Raw genomic sequence first — 16943 nt, 5'->3', positions numbered from 1 at the left:
CTAATATATATGTCATGTAAGATGATAATGAACATTATAACTCTTTTTATGATTTGGTGGTTACATTTAAAAAAAAATATCATTGGGAGCTTTTTGTAGAAAACATTATCTACATTACTGTATATTCATCATTATTCATTGGATACCAATTTTCATGGATTTCGTGGGTACAGGTGAACCACAAACTTAAATGTTCAACTAATTACAAATTTTCCAAAGGCTTGTATAAAGACTTCGAAAAACCTCGAAATTAAATTCAATGTCGTAGTTGATATGTCTTAATCATTGCATCCGACCGTCAAACATTTAGAATTGCTGATTTTGTTTTATGTTATCATAATCCCATTGTCGGTTAAAAGCTCATTAGAGCTTATGTTTGTCTTGTTTGTATACCTTGCCGACTCTAAATCAAGCTTATTCATTTATTATTTATTATCCCATATGATATCAAGAACAATATCTAATACATAACAATTTTTGAATTAACAATTCTCATTTACATAATAATTAAATAATATAATAAAATTTTTTTAAATTCGTTATAATTAAATATTTTTTCTTCACTGCACCCCATTTCAGTGACACTAAATATAACTCTGTGTTCTTGTTGAATGATAATAAATTGTAACATGCGCATGTGTAAAATAAAACTTTAATTGTTGAAAATAATAATAATAGATTACCGGTACATCTTTTCTGACCATGCAATTGTATTACGATTCTGTATGAAGGCCTTTTTTTTAGAGAGAAAATCATATACAAGACAATTAAAGATTACGTGATAGCCATCATTATTTACACATTTAAACACCATCTCTCTTCCAAAGAAAATTTCGTCTTTCGCCATTTCAGCCTAATAGGTTGCAACCTACATCTAAATTGAGCAAGAACACTTATATCATTAAAAGGCGTCAACAGTTTACAATAAGTTTCTACCTAAAACAGCCCGACTAGAAGAGTTATTACTACTTCTCTATTCATCCAAATTGGAATCAAAACCAGTACAGTGTGGACTGGATATTATTTTTCTTTATACTTTTGTATGCTAAAAGAACACGGCAACCAGGCAACATATTTCAATTTATTGGGGAAATAAAAGTAAAAATGTCGTCAAGCTTCAAAAATTGTTTTTAGATTTTTTCCCCTTCCATATTTCATTTGAAACAATAACTGTACAGCACTGTTCTGTAGTCAGTTTTATGAATCTCCTATTTTATCATTGCAATATATGGCTTATAATGTTTGGTTTTTAAAAAAATCACATTTTTGGTGATGAAGTAAAATAATGGTTAGTGATAAATGAACTCATAAGCAAAACAATCTCTTGCAGGTAAATACCTCGGAGGCTCTACGTTCATTAGCTGTGTACCTTTTATTGAATACTATTTGATTTATTTTCACATTATCGAGTTTGTTTAGAAAATAGTTTCCTGACGTCTCTTCTGAACTGAATATTCATAAAACTATAAATGATCGGATTTACAGAGTTATTGATAAAATAGGATTTTAAACAGAATTTGTAGAACACTTCTGCAGATTCAGATAACATATCCTCGAAATTTTTAACTATATTTCTAATAACCATAACTGTAAGAAATGGAAGGAAGCTGAGAACAAATACCACGGTTACAATCCCTAGCATCAAAGTAGTTTTAGATGCCTGAATTTTGTGTGTAGAATTCTTCTCTTCTAACTTTTGATGAACACAGTCTACTGGATGTTTATGTTTTTGTTTGTTTTTGCCATTAGTTGGGTCCTTTTCGATATCCGAGAAAGAAGTTTCCACTGAGAGAGACGTTGGTTCCTTTGTTTTCTTTCGGTAGAGATTAGCTGATATATTTCCTTTCTTCTTTTGCTTTCTAATAAATAAAACGATTTTAGTGTATATTATTGTAAAAAATACAACACAGACAACGAAATAAAGAAACAATAATCCATAGTAAACAAGAGGATACTTTGTACCCTTCATGGAATCGTCTGTAGAACAATCCATCCCAGAAATACCAGGAATGCCAACATCTTTAGTTTTCTTTCCAAAAACAATGGCTGCCGGCCAACATGTTATAATTCCTATTAAAATAGCTATAATGCAAATTCGTTTTGCCTTTTCTGTTGTCATTTGTTTACCATATTTACATATCCGATTATATCTATCTATAGCTACTGCCATTAACGTAACTATTGAACCCATTGTTGACAACGATTCTACTGTTCGTAGTGTCTTGCAAGCGGCTGGTGCGTAAAACATAACCGAGTACCGAAGATCGGCAATCTCCGTCGGCATTCCGATAACCACCGTCAAAAGATCGAGCACTGCTAGGTTAATTATAAAGTAATGGAGTGAAGATTTCATTTTCTTTCGAACATACACAATAATAACGAGAAGATTCCCAAATAATCCAGTAAAAATCAGTAAGAACATGTAGATAATCACCGGTAGATATCGTAAAGCAAGCTTATCGTTCAATGTCCGTAACAGTTCTTCTGAATTTGTAATGTTTGTTGTAGAATTGGTACTGCTTATTTCACTACTATTTACCTGCGACCATGCCATATTGAATAATGTCTAACTATTAACCACGGATACATGTAATGATATCACCTTTACAACAAGTTCTTCTACATGTAAAGTTACATAACATATCAGATAGACCATAAGTGCATCTTTCCGTTGTTAGACCGAAACGTTTCCTTCCACTGACTTAATTATTATACACCAACTTCAATTCATCCTGATAAACATTGATACGTGTGATTGCATATCAGTGGTTGTTGAGTCGCTTCCTTCATTTTTGTTTTCATATCGTTTCCCATAAAAAATCTTTTTTCGTTTATGATATGAAATAACCTTATTTTTCATTTATCAGGAAGTAAATATCTTAATATACATTTTATTGATTTAGAAAAATTGACGAAAAGTAACTGTTACAGTTATATATGAAACTTTGATATACGTCAAGAAGACAACAAGTCTACGACATAAAGAAGAGAAAAAAATCAAGAACAGATTTATAATCAAGGTTAAATGTACTTTATTCAAATCATATATAATAATCAAGCGAAGTTTATAAAAGAGGGACGAAAGATACCAGAGGGACAGTCATACGCATAAATCGAAAATAAACTGACAACGCCTGGTAAAAAATGTAAAAAAACCAAACAGACAGACAAACAGTAGAACACATTACACAACATATATATAAATGTTATTCCTAGCAATATAGTAATGGGACATGAACATAAACTTTGAATGAAGCATATTATAGTGTTAAAGAGAGGCGACAGTTCATCAAAAATTGCATAAAAAAACCAATGACTCTGCTAAACGAGCTCCATCACAAATCGGAGGGTGAATAAAAAAGAATTTTGGATCACTACCTTAAAGTTACTTGTAAATTAACATATTTTCATGAAAGGCTTTTTTTATGATTTGGTGGTTACATTTTTTATATATCAGGAAGTAGAATATACATTTCATTGATTTAGAAAAATTGACGAAAAGTCACTGTTATAGTTATATATGAATTATATGAAACTTTGATATACGTCAATAAGACAGCAAGTCGACGACAAAAGGAAGAGAAAAAAGAATAACAGATTTACAATCCAGGTTGAATATACTTAATTCAAATCATATATAATGATCATGCAAAGTTTTTTAATGACATTCGTTCTTAGCGATATAATATTGGAGAGTTAAGCACATAAACATAAACTTTGAAAGCAGCATAATGTAGTGTTAAAAAGAGTACACAAACATTGCATAGAAAACCTATGACTGTCCTAGACGAACTACATACCAAATCGGATTAGAATCAATACTTTACAGTGATACTTATTTATATATATAAACTAATATATATTTCATGTAAGATGATAATGAACATTAGAACTCTTTTTATGATTTTGTGGTTACATTTAAAAAAAAAATATCATTGGGAGCTTTTTGTAGAAAACATTATCTACATTACTGTATATTCATTATTCTAATATGACGAGCTTCTTTCGCTTTGTAAACAACACCGTGATAAAATTCTCGATATATCTATACTTAGCGCAGACTCCAAGATGTACACAAATGGCTGTTTAAATATGCCTCCCACGTAAATCCACATGTATTGTAACCTATGTGTAAACGGTTGTGGATTTCGCTGTGTTAACAATTACAATTGAATAAAACCCTACAGAACATGTATTCTGATTCTGACGCATAACTAAAAGAACTTAAACATTAGAGAAGGGAAAAATGGACAAAAACAAAATATATTTAAATTCCGCGAAATTCCAGTAATGATTTTGGCGCATTAACGTCATATCAAAACATGACGTCATATGAATGAAAACGTCAAAACTGAAGGTTTTTCTATTGCGTTTACCTTCTAAGTCGGATACAATTGCATTAAAATAAAGTTTTGAGGTAGGTGTTGCTTGTTTTCTGTTCTATTGCATTATTCGCACATTTACTAATTTCAGCAAGTCAACATGGCGGCTCCTTGGTTACAACATTTCAACAGTGAATTTAACGGTAGCTTACGATAAAAAATGTTAATTTAAAATTGCAAATGTTGGGTTTACTGAGAAGTAAAAAAAAGTAATCACATTTTTTTTTCTAGCGGTTAGTTAAGAAATCATTCATGCAGGTTTATTAGATTTGTTTTACATTTATCGAACAGTGGGTAAAATAGAACAGCCACACACACGGTATACCCATCATCGCTTCAGTTTTTTAATGATCGTATTTGTCCTATTAGAATCGAAATAATTCATGGAAACCATAGATTTGTTGTAAATTTACACATGGCCTGGGCCGTGATATTCATTAATTTTATCCCTCGCTAACGCTCAGGATAAAATTCGAATATCACGGCCCAGGCCATGTGTAAATTTCCAACAAATCTATGGCTTCCATGAATTATTTCTTAATTATTCATTGGATACCAATTTTCATGGATTTCGTGGGTACAGGTGAACCACAAACTTAAATGTTCAACTAATTACAAATTTTCCAAAGGCTTGTATAAAGACTTCGAAAAACCACGAAATTAAATTTCCACGAACATGCAATTTTCATTCATCCATGAAAATAAATGAATCCACAGTATTGCATGTTCTGCGTGGTGTTACTATGAAAACATACATGCCTAACAATTTAAGAGATGAATATAGAATTAAGTGAGATGAAAATGAAATTGAACATTTATTTTAGGACTCTTAATTAATGATTTGGTGGTTACATTTTAAGTTAATCTCATTGAGAGCTTTTTGTAGAAAACATCTGCATTATTGCATGTTGTACGTAGTAAGATTGTAAATATACATGGCTAACAATTTTGAGAGATTAAGTCGCAAAATGAAACCTATGTGTCAACATCGCCGTCTATCTAACTTCTGATCAGCAAAATATATAGGAGTGTTTGTATACGTTCTCCAACACATAAATTTCAGTCTTCAAAACATATCGACTTGTACATTCAGAGATCATTTTTTTAAATTTACAATTGGCTTTTATATATTCGGTTACGAGCGTTCCTGATGAAAGTAAATCCAGAAAAGAGCTTTGGACGTATGTATTTAATAAAGTGTTGTCTTCTTTTTCCTATATTATTCTTGACAAATGTATTACAAATATAGATATTTATTGTGGATGCTTGATATTTTTCTTAAAGAAATTTGTGAAGATAGCGAATTTGGTTGTCTCTGTCTTATTCAATACATCTTCAACTCAGAATGGTTAGAGCTTGACATATTATATAGAAACCTGTTAATTGAAGAATACTTTGTGTTCACCACTTGTTGTATTGTATAGGCACTTGTTAAAAACTTTATATTAGCAACTACATGTATTGACTAGGTACCTTTCTATGGATAAGACGTTTTATTAACCAATAGATGTAATGTACAGATTAATGTAGCATGTTTGATCTTTGATAAACATTTTTAATACAAAAAAAAGAAAAGAAAAGATTAACGCAATCGAATCAAAATTTCGCCTTTATAGTTTTTAAAATGTGTTATCAGCTAACGATTCCTGATAAACCACATGAACAAAACAAAGAAAATTTGAAGTGTTTTATGAAATTAACAAACAGGTCGGGCCATAACATAGAAATCCGTAAGAAAGTTACAAAGATATAACATAAATAGATTGAACTCTGAAATATCAATGAACGAATAAAAATGCATTCGTAACGTAACACTTTAAAACGCATGAGCAAATCTACATGTATACAGGTTTATAAAACCAGATGTTATCCACCATTTTCTACATAAGAAAAATGCCTGTATTAAGTCAGGAATATATATATGACGGTTGTTAGCCAATCGTTTGATGTGTTTAATTGAGCTTTTGATTTTGACTTTTGATTACTGACTTTCCGTTTTGATTTTTCAGTATTTTTCTGATTTTACTTTTTATGAGAGACCATAGCTTGTATATACATTTAAGGTTAAGATAAGATATAAAATAAATATGCATCATGATATTACAAATCAAAACCTCTCAGCGACTTTTCAAAATGAAATTACAAGTTTTAGCACATAATCTGAAGAAAATTATCATGTTTGTAAAATCAGTTTAGTGTGATTTAAAAAAAAAACTTTTGTTCACTAATTCACGGCAATCAGCCAAGAGTTTTTAATATTCAAGTACGCTAATGACGAGGCCATCAAACGGGAATTTTAATACTTTTGTACAATAAACACAAGGCAACCAGACAAGTCTTTTGTATTACGTTTGTACGTGTCAGTGTGTACACTAATACACCACCACAACTAGACAAGATTTTGAAAACTTTTGCACACTTAACTGAAGGCAACTAAACCAGAATTTTAAAAACTTTTATACGCTAAAACGCAAAAAAACAGACTTTATTTTTTAATACGCAATTTAAAAGACATCAAAGCAAGGCATTTAATAATACTTTTGTACGCTTAAACACGACAACCAGACGAGGATTTGTAATACCTTTGTACGCTGTACACAAGCCTACCGGACGAGGATTTAAAAACTTGTGTACGTTAAAAATAAGGCAACCAGGCGAGGATAAATGACAAATATAAGCATTGTTATTACAAAATCAAAAAAAGATCATATAACTTATTTGATATAAAAAGAATATGTAGTATGATTGCAAATGAAACAACTCTCCACAAGAGACTAAATGACACAGAATTTAACAACTATAGGTCACCGTTCGGTCTTCAACAATTAGCCAATCCCATACCGCATAGTTAGCTATAAGAGGTCCCGAAATGACAAATGTCAAACAATTCAAACGAGAAAACTTCAACAGGTTTAACAGTACAACATAAGAACGATCTAAAAATTAGTTGAAAAAGTCTTAACTTATTAGATTGATACAAATAGAAAAACACTGAGTGGACGTTGCCGGGTACTTGTATATCCCAACAACGAAAAGACACTGATCTGAGCGTACTCGAAGTTACTGACAGCTAGTTCAAACTAACAAGTGATAATAAATTTCATGCATCTAAGCCTAAATTGTCAATCAGTACACATCCAATATCCAATGGATTTAGTGTAAAGACGTCATATACAGTCAGAGAAAACATGACATTGTGCAATGCCAAGATACATGTACCGACATATTGTAGATCCATGAATGTGTATATGTATATAACAATAGTATTTAGTTTGCTTTTAATTTACGGATAACAAAATTAATATTATTATCAATAAAACAATATTCATTGATCTAATTACAGTGTTGAATTGATAACCTTTTAGAATATAATAAGTTTAAATAAAGGATCGATAAGTTTACCAGGATTGTTTCTTAATTTCTTGGCACGGTAAACAACATTTCCGTAAAAATGAGGATGTGCTATTCCGTTTGAAATAAGTTTTCTACGGGTACAAATAAACTTCAAAACCAAATCTTTATATCAATGTAAGAATTTAGTAAAAAATTTTAAAATTTGTTGTTATAACGAAATTCCTGGCTTAACAATATACCAGTATTTCCTAGTTTCCGTTCGTTTAACTAAAAGCGTCACAACAGACACGGACATAGCGAACTAGCGAAATATTAACTCCGTAAGATGGTATCAAAGGAACATCACAGCCAAAAAGGAAAAATTAACAATAGGGAACGTAAATCGTCTATTTTGTCGTAAATTTTAGTATGGAGTTTCCCGTGTAAATCCCACATATCTAAATCTAGGAAAGGACAGTTATTACCGTTAACAAATTTTTGTTTAAAGTAGGTTCCTTTGGGCATTACATTCAGAAAATTCTTTATTATTTAACGAAAAATATCATCAAGATAACGGTAAGTGTTGTTAAATTTTTCAATTAAATTAAACCGATTTAAATTTTTGTCAAGCTTTTTTTTTATAAAACATTTGATTATTTTGAGTTACAATACCATTCACATCACTATTCAAAATCATTTTTATGAATCTAGTTTTATAATCCACAAGCAGCTTTTTCCGATTTTTTTTTTCTGATAATCACAACTTCTTGACTGAAGTAAGATATTAGTTCCAGGTAAATTATTTATATACATCAGGTAATTCTCTTACTGGCAAATAGTTCGAAGCGTACCTTTTAGAGCTATGTACGTATACTTATTGCTGGATATCAAGATTGTGTTCTACAACATCTGGTTATTTTTGAAAATAATTTTATAATGTCTCTTCTGAACTGAACATTAAAAAAACTATAGATGATAGGATTCACATAATTATTGGTGAAATAGGATTTTAAACAGAACTGATAAAATACGTCTGCTGGTTCAGACAAAATATCCTCAAAATTTATAATGATATATCACACCACACCATCACAGTAAGAAAAGGAAGAAATCTGAGAACTAAAACAACGGTTACTATCCTTAGCACTAAAGTAGTTTTAGCACGAATAGTATGTGTAGATTTCTTCTCTTCTAACTTTTGATGACCACGGTCTGTTAGAACTTTATGTCTTTGTTTTTCCTTGTCACAATCGTGATCATTTCCGATATCTGTAAAAGATGTTTCGCCCGACGAATACTTTGGTTCATTTATTTTCTACGAGCTAGGTTTTGATATATTTCCTTTCTTCCTTTGGTTTCTGATAAACAGAATGATTTTAGTGTAAATAACTGTGAAAAATACAATACAGACAACACAATAAAGAAACTATAATCCATAGTAAAGAAGGGGATATATTGTACCCTTCATTGAATTGTCCGTAGAACAATCCACCCCCGAAATACCAGGAATTCCAATATCTTTAGTTTTCGTCACAAGAACAATAGATGCCGGCCAACAAGTTACAATTCCCACTGCAATAGCTATAATGCAAATTCGTTTCGTATTTTGTATTGTCATTTGTTTACCATATCATCTACATATCCGGTTGTGTCTATCAATAGCTACTACCGTTAACGTAACTATTGAACTATTTATAGACATCGATTCTACTGTTCGTAGTGTCTTGCAAGCAATATGTGCTTAAACATAATAGGATACCGAAGATCGGAAATTTCCGTCGGCATACCGATAACAACCGTCAATAGATCCAACGCGGCTAGATTAATAATAAAGAAGTCGACCGAAGATTTCGTTTTCTTTCGAACATACACAATAATAACGAGAATATTCCCAAATAATCCAGTAGAATAAGTACGAACATGTAGATGATAACCGGTATATATCTCAAGGCAAGCTTACCGTCCAATGTCCGTAACAGTTCTTCTGACGGTAGATATCACAAGGCAAGCTTACCGTCCAATGTCCGTAACAGTTCTTCTGACGGTAGATATCACAAGGCAAGCTTATCGTCCAATGTCCGTAACAGTTCTTCTGACGGTAGATATCACAAGGCAAGCTTATCGTTCAATGGTCGTAACAGTTCTTCTGACGGTAGATATCACAAGGCAAGCTTATCGTTCAATGTCCGTAACAGTTCTTCTGACGGTAGATCTCTCAAGGCAAGCTTGTCGTTCAATGTCCGTAACAGTTCTTCTGACGGTAGATATCTCAAGGCAAGCTTGTCGTTCAATGTCCGTAACAGTTCTTCTGACGGTAGATATCTCAAGGCAAGCTTGTCGTTCAATGTCCGTAACATTTCTTCTGACGGTAGATATCTCAAGGCAAGCTTGTCGTTTAATGTCCGTAACAGTTCTTCTGACGGTAGATATCTCAAGGCAAGCTTATCGTTCAATGTCCGTAAACAGTTCTTCTGAATTTGTAATGTTTGTAGGAGAATTGGTACTGCTTATTTCACTGTTATTCATCTGCAACCATAACATATTGAAAAAAGTATATTAAGCAGCTGACACATGGAGGTATAGCACAAATGTAAAGTTTGGTTACTATCAGATTGTTCATAAGTGCATTTTTCCTTTGTAAAACCGAAACGTTTTCTCCCACTGATTTTTTTTTATATATAAATCAAATCAGATCAAATCTTCGTACTCCCAATCAAGGTCCAACAGGTGACATTTACAAGCAACAGTTATAATTACAATGTATATACATACCCAATTTAAGCAACACACTTTATGCATCACACAATATAATATAAAATGACAGATATTGCAAAATATACAAATAAAATGCAATATAAGTTCGATTACATTGTATGGATTGTTAGGTCGAGCTCGGGTTCAGATCAACATAGTTATCATTCAAGATTCATACCGTTATAAATAACTTTCAAAAGTTATTTCAGAAGTCAACTGCAAAAGACACTGAGAGAAAGGGTATCAGAACCTGTATAATACTTCTCCTTTTTATTCAGATAGACAAAAGACACTGAGAGAAAGGGTATCAGAACCTGTATAATACTTTTCCTTTTCATTCAGATAGACAAGAGAAAGAAGAAAGATCACAGAGGGAATTCAATCATCTACGAAGCTAAATATTTATCAACAAGGTCTTGGTATCATGAAATGAACTTTTTGAGATAGAGGACGAGCATTCCTTGACATAATCCTGGTTCTCTATGTAAGCTTGCGTTTGCTTTTGTTGTAGTTCAGTGTTTCTGTTATTCTGTTGTTTTTCTCTCAGAATTGATGTGTTTTCGTCAGTTTTAGTTTGTTACTCAGATTTTACTTAATTCGATTATGACTATTGAACAACGATATACTACAGTAAACAGTTGTCTTTATTCATCAACTTTCTGCTCAGACACTGATGACGTAATATTAAGTCTGAGTAACAGCTGCCAGCTCTTGAACTCATGAGTTTGAAATGTATATCCCATATGGCCAACTAAAATTAATTAGTAGATTTTCATCCAAATTTTTGAAAAACATGGGGCGGGTGGGAGGATTTTATTTTTAAAATTTTATTTCATATGAAACCCTTGTCACGAGTTCTTCATACCGCGGTGTATATGCTAGTGCAAAACCAGCTTGTCTAATGTGTATACAGGCTGTATAAGGAATCCTACACTATTTTTTAAACTTTTAAATAAAAATCCCTGATTGACAACCACTGTTATACATGTAATTGCCGCTTTAGAAACCTATTTATAGTATACATCAAAAAGAAGAGAAATGCTCTCCTTAATTGGACTATACCTACACCAAATTTATTTTGCTTTCTAAGCAATGATTTGTAGTCCCCATATAACCAATAAAATGTATTGGTACAATTGTATGCAACACAAGTATTATGAGTACAGAATAAAATGTAAACCCAGTGTTGAAAGTAATTAATATGATGCAAAACATGACCTTAACCAAAAAGTAGTAGTTGTTTAATGGCTAAATTGAGGGTATTGGACAGTTACAGTGAGTGTTTGCTGTTTGTCAACAAAACCAACAGCCATGGGTAAATATAAGGGCTTGTTATAATTAAAATATCGGCGTGTTTGTCGACTTTTTCCTCAATATAAGGTCATAAATCAAACAAGTTCGTGCTTATGTCAATTTCTTTAATCCAGTCATGTGTTTTGTACCAATTTGTTCTACGATTCTTGCGCTCTGCGTATCATTCACAGTCCAAATTTCCTGCCACAAAGTCATTGTGTAAATAATAAATAAAGAAAAAAACACGGTTTTCGATTCACTTGTGACTACCGCAATTAGCGTTCAATGACAAGGCGTTTACTCGTAACTCGAATATTTCATGCCCTTCTCGTTATCAATCTCTACTCTCTGTAGATGATATTGTCATCATAGAGCAGCAGAATGTGTTGACTTAATCATTTTCGTTAGATTACTCGAAGAAATACAAAAACGAAATTTGAAACAGGAAGTTTTGAATGAAACGAAATTATCGATGGTTCCCGGTAATGGACATGAACAAAATCCGGAAATCGTATTTTTAATAAATAAAAAAAATCGGGGCGGGACGATTTCAGAGGGGCGGGCGGGGATGAAAATCTAGCAATTAATTTTAATTGGCCTATTCAGATGAAGTTGGTATATTGGTGTAATAGAATGAGTTTGGTATTCCAAAGCAATATATGTACAGCGTTAGCTACCATTTTTATTTGAAAAGCATTTTGGATTATTTTTTATAAACGAATTTTCAATTTTACATCCATGGGGAATGGTGGTATACAGGGTTTAAAATCAGAAGCTTTGATAGATTTTACTTTTAGAGAAATATCGAATATTAAATCCACTCACAAGTTCTTTAAAATTTGTTAGAATCCATGTACGGTTAATACAACTACGCGATGAAACAGTTTCACTGTCTGTTTGTTTTGTTCACACATTGTTGTAAATTTATTGGAATTGTATGCGAATGTCATACAAGTAAAAGCTATAAGTCCAGATTCAGTCCGTCATTTTCTTCATAAGAAAATACCTGTATCAAAACAAGAATATGACAGTTGTTATCATTCGTTTTAGGTGTTTGAGCTTTTGATTTTGCCATTTGATTGAAGACTTTCCCCGGAGATGATATTTTTTTTTTTCCTTTTAACTGTGAACAGAATTTTTTTTTTATTAAAATTGACAATTCCTTTTTAAAAAATGCAGATGAGCGTGCAATAAAACGGTCTTTGTACGAAATTGTCTGATGCTTGTGTATCCAACACAAACACGGAAATTCCTCCGAATTGCTGTTTAATATAATTTTCATTATAGCCACGATCGAATTATGACTCGTCAAAATATCATCCTGGTCAAATGATATGTTTTTGTATGGGGAATTAACCGAATTATTCCTAATTATTTTACAAGACTCTCGTATTAGTACGATTTATATACAGAAAACAACATTATTTGAAAGCTGTTTATCCGCAGGAATAACAACACATTTATCATGAAGAGATATTAGACTTTTTACAGTTTCTCTGAAAATGTACTCGATCATTCACACAGTTTTTCCAATTATGAGACCTGATTGTTTTGACCTATTATGACAAAGCGTCCAGTTCAACTCCTCTTCGTTTAGCCTATGTTCGAGCGTAGTACCTAATGGAATCCATAATTATTTTGAAGTTATAGCTCCAACTGATGTGTTAGGGTTTTATAAACTTAGGACAATGAAATATTACCTTTCGAAATTGTTCATGCTGAAATATGTTTGGATCCCAAGAAATAATGTATGCTTGAGAAAATGTATTTGTACATCCTTTGCCAAGTGCATAATCTCTCAAACATTTGAGAAATTACAAACGCAGTGCAAAAAGAATATTCTAACGTAATGAAACCATAGCGGGTGATGAAGGTGTAAACGAACAAAGGTCATCAAAACTCTCAGAAAGCGATATTAAGTAGATTCAGAAGACTTTGACATTGCGGACCGAGTCTAAATCATGTCTATTTCATTCAACAACGGTTAAGATGAAGAAACAAATCTAAACTATACCTTAAAGCTCAATATGTTGAATTGCAAGATAAAACCCATATTCGTGCAATGTAGAAAATGTATCATTTATGTGTAATTGTTACGAAACGGGGTTCGCGAGTTTCGTGTACTATCTGTTTTCAGAATTCGTCAGATAATTGTTTTTGAAGGCCGTACGGTTGTCTATCATTGCTTACAACTACTTCATTTGAACTTTGATAAAGAGCTGTTTCGTTGGCATTCAATCCATATTTCCTTATCTTTATATACATGTTCCTATATATTTTCCTATAACAGATTTAAGAAGAATTGGTACGAGTGCCAAGGAGACAACTCTCCATCCAAGTCACAATTTGTAAAAAGAAAAACTATTTAAAATTCGGTCTTAAACACGGAGCATTGGCTCACACCGAACAGCAAGCTATATTGGGCCTAAAAAACTACTACTGTAAAACCATCCAAATGGGAAAACCAACCTATAAACGAGAAACAATTATGAACCACATCAACAAACGCCAACTACTAAATAACAGGTTCTTATTTAGGAAAGGTGCAAACAAATGCAGCGGGTTTAAATGTTTAAATGTTTAAATGTACCAACCTTCAACCTTACTATAATGGACGAATATTGTATATTGTAGATATTTATTAATGAATTTGATCATTTTAGTAAAAAATGTGGTAAGGAAAAGAGCATGGATATAATGATCGAGGTTAAACAATGTGGTAAGGAAAAGAGCATGGATGAATGATCGAGGTTAAACAAGCCGGTGACTTCAGTATTTATTCAAATCTATGAATTATATATATTTATATACAGTAAAGACCCATTAGGCAAATAAGGAAGTTCAACTTAAGGATATAAAAACAACTATGATTTAATGGTAATAGTCTAAAATTGAGAAGTCAAATTGATTTTGTCTTATGATTGTCCATTTATAGTTTACCGACGTACGAGTTGAACTTCCTGATTTATTTCGTGTCTTCATTAATCGATTTTGTAGTACCTAGGTTAAAGGTCATGTTATCTTTATCAAAGATGAGTTAGTTGGAATAAGTAAATCCTGTTTCATTTGAATTGAAATGGTGTAATATGTATTTGATGATACAGTTTAAATGAGGAGTGAGTTCTTTAACTATTTAAAGGTCCCTAATTTAAACACAAGTAGGAATTTCCTATTGATATATATATATATATATATGCAGCTGAGAAGAAAAGTGAGTACCTTGTACGGAATTTGGTGAAAGTCTTTTGATGTTTTAAAGGTGAAGCTGATATATAAATTCTGTAATAATCTTTGAATATCCATGCGATTGTCGATATTGCTCATTGGTTAGGACTCAGATTTTGAAATTAATCTTTTTAATGATAATAAATCCGCCTATAAAATATCTAGAGCACCTACGATAAAATTGTCGACTTTGTTGATAACAGATTTGTAACTCTTCAACTATACAAACTATAACAAATCTAATATAGTTTCTGATATAGATATCAGTGAGAACTCTCTCCCTAACGTATAACAAATCTAATATAGTTTCTGCTATAGATATCAGTGAGAACTCTCTCCCTAACTTATAACAAATCTAATATAGTTTCTGACATACATGTAGATATCAGTGAGAACTCTCTCCCGAAACCTTTCGACAGTGGTTGTTGTTTGTTGCTGTTTTTGTTTTTCGTTCGTCTTTTTGTACATTAACTATAGGCCGTTAGTTTTCTCGTTTGAAACGTTTTATATTTGTGATTTCGAGGCCTTTTATAGTTGACTATGCGGTATGGGCTTTGCTCATTGGTGAAAGCCGTACGGTGACCCATAGTTGTTAATGTCTGTGTCATTTGGTCTCTTGTGTAGAGTTGTTTCATTGGCAATCATACGACATATTCTTTTTTATATTGGACCTAACTTTGTGAATAAAGAGAGACAAATCTAGGTATAATTGACAGCAGATATTTTAACAGCAGAGGGTATTCATTACTGAACATTAATTTCAAGAACCAAGAATATCATTTCTTAAATTCACTTTGAAAAAGCCACTTGGAAAGCGTTCAAGTATAAATCAGTACATGAACATAAAGTAAGTTTTACCGGTATGTCAATTTATAAAGGGAATCTACCAAGTGCGGAGATGACTGCCATATTAGTCTAGAGCTTTATTTTGATAGATCATAATCTTTATTACCAAAGTCTACAAAACTATAGGTACAAATTTGAATAACATCAGCATCAATAGATACATTTAATACATACATAAACACAAACTATGCGACAGAATAGCAGAAGGTGTTGTAGTAATACTAAACATTAGTTTGACATTTAGGTTCTTAGCTAAAAAGAAACACCTTTTCTAAATACTGCAAATTTAATTTTAATTAAATAAATATTAACACTCAATGACCATTTTGATATATAAGTATAATGTCTGCTTTACAATTCAAATACAAATATTTTATTGGCACAAACTCAATTACAATAATTGGCAACGGCTCATACAACTAGTATACAAATATCTTGAGTAAATTAAACTGTAATGATGCAGCAATACTACATAGAATATTTTACATATTAAAAAAAAATGTGAAATTACATAAAATCTGCGTGGTCAATCAGATCATATTAATTGTTACTTAATGTTATTTGTTTTCTTTAATGATTTATGTTTACTTATCTCTGCTGTTTCGTTGCTATAGCATATATTATGCTTTTTGCAATAAAGTATTCATTTAAGTATGTATCAAGCATATTTTTATACACCTAATAAGTATTATAAACAAAACTAAACATTACCTTCCTATTTTCATGTTCTAATTAAGTGCTATCAGCGTCTTATGAGCAGAGACATATTACACATATGTGTATATATATCACTTTCCCAAAATGTCTTGAAAAATAAATATTAAGAGTCTCCTTATTCATAACAGAGACATAAAGCATAAAGCATAAAAGATTTATTTAAAGTCGGTTATACATATAACAATACAACATAAGTTCTACATAACCGACTTTAAATAAATCTGTTATGCTTTATGCTTTATCCCTTATGTCTTTGTTATGAATAAGGAGACTCTTAATATTTATTTTTCAAGACCGTGATTTTGGGAAAGTTTCAACCAGTCATTAGTGTTTGACAGAAAAGAGAAAATAGCTGATGTCCTACAGACATCTTCAATATCGCAAATATCACTT

The 16943-nt window shown here is 31.7% G+C and overlaps 1 protein-coding gene across 1 annotated transcript; it reads right to left on the bottom strand.

The window, feature by feature from the left end:
• Nucleotides 1–410: 410 nt before the first annotated feature.
• Nucleotides 411–2732, bottom strand: LOC139521394 (orexin receptor type 2-like). Its single transcript, XM_071314875.1, has one exon. The coding sequence runs from the start codon at nucleotides 2552–2554 to the stop codon at nucleotides 1403–1405; it is 1152 nt and encodes a 383-aa protein (XP_071170976.1). The 5' UTR covers nucleotides 2555–2732; the 3' UTR covers nucleotides 411–1402.
• Between the last annotated feature and the right edge of the window lie 14211 nt (nucleotides 2733–16943).

The sequence above is a fragment of the Mytilus edulis genome, chromosome 1 (assembly GCF_963676685.1).
Source record: "Mytilus edulis chromosome 1, xbMytEdul2.2, whole genome shotgun sequence".
NCBI lineage: Eukaryota > Metazoa > Mollusca > Bivalvia > Mytilida > Mytilidae > Mytilus > Mytilus edulis.
The sequence above is the reverse complement of the archived record's forward strand: the minus strand, read 5'-3'. Positions and strand labels throughout refer to the sequence as shown.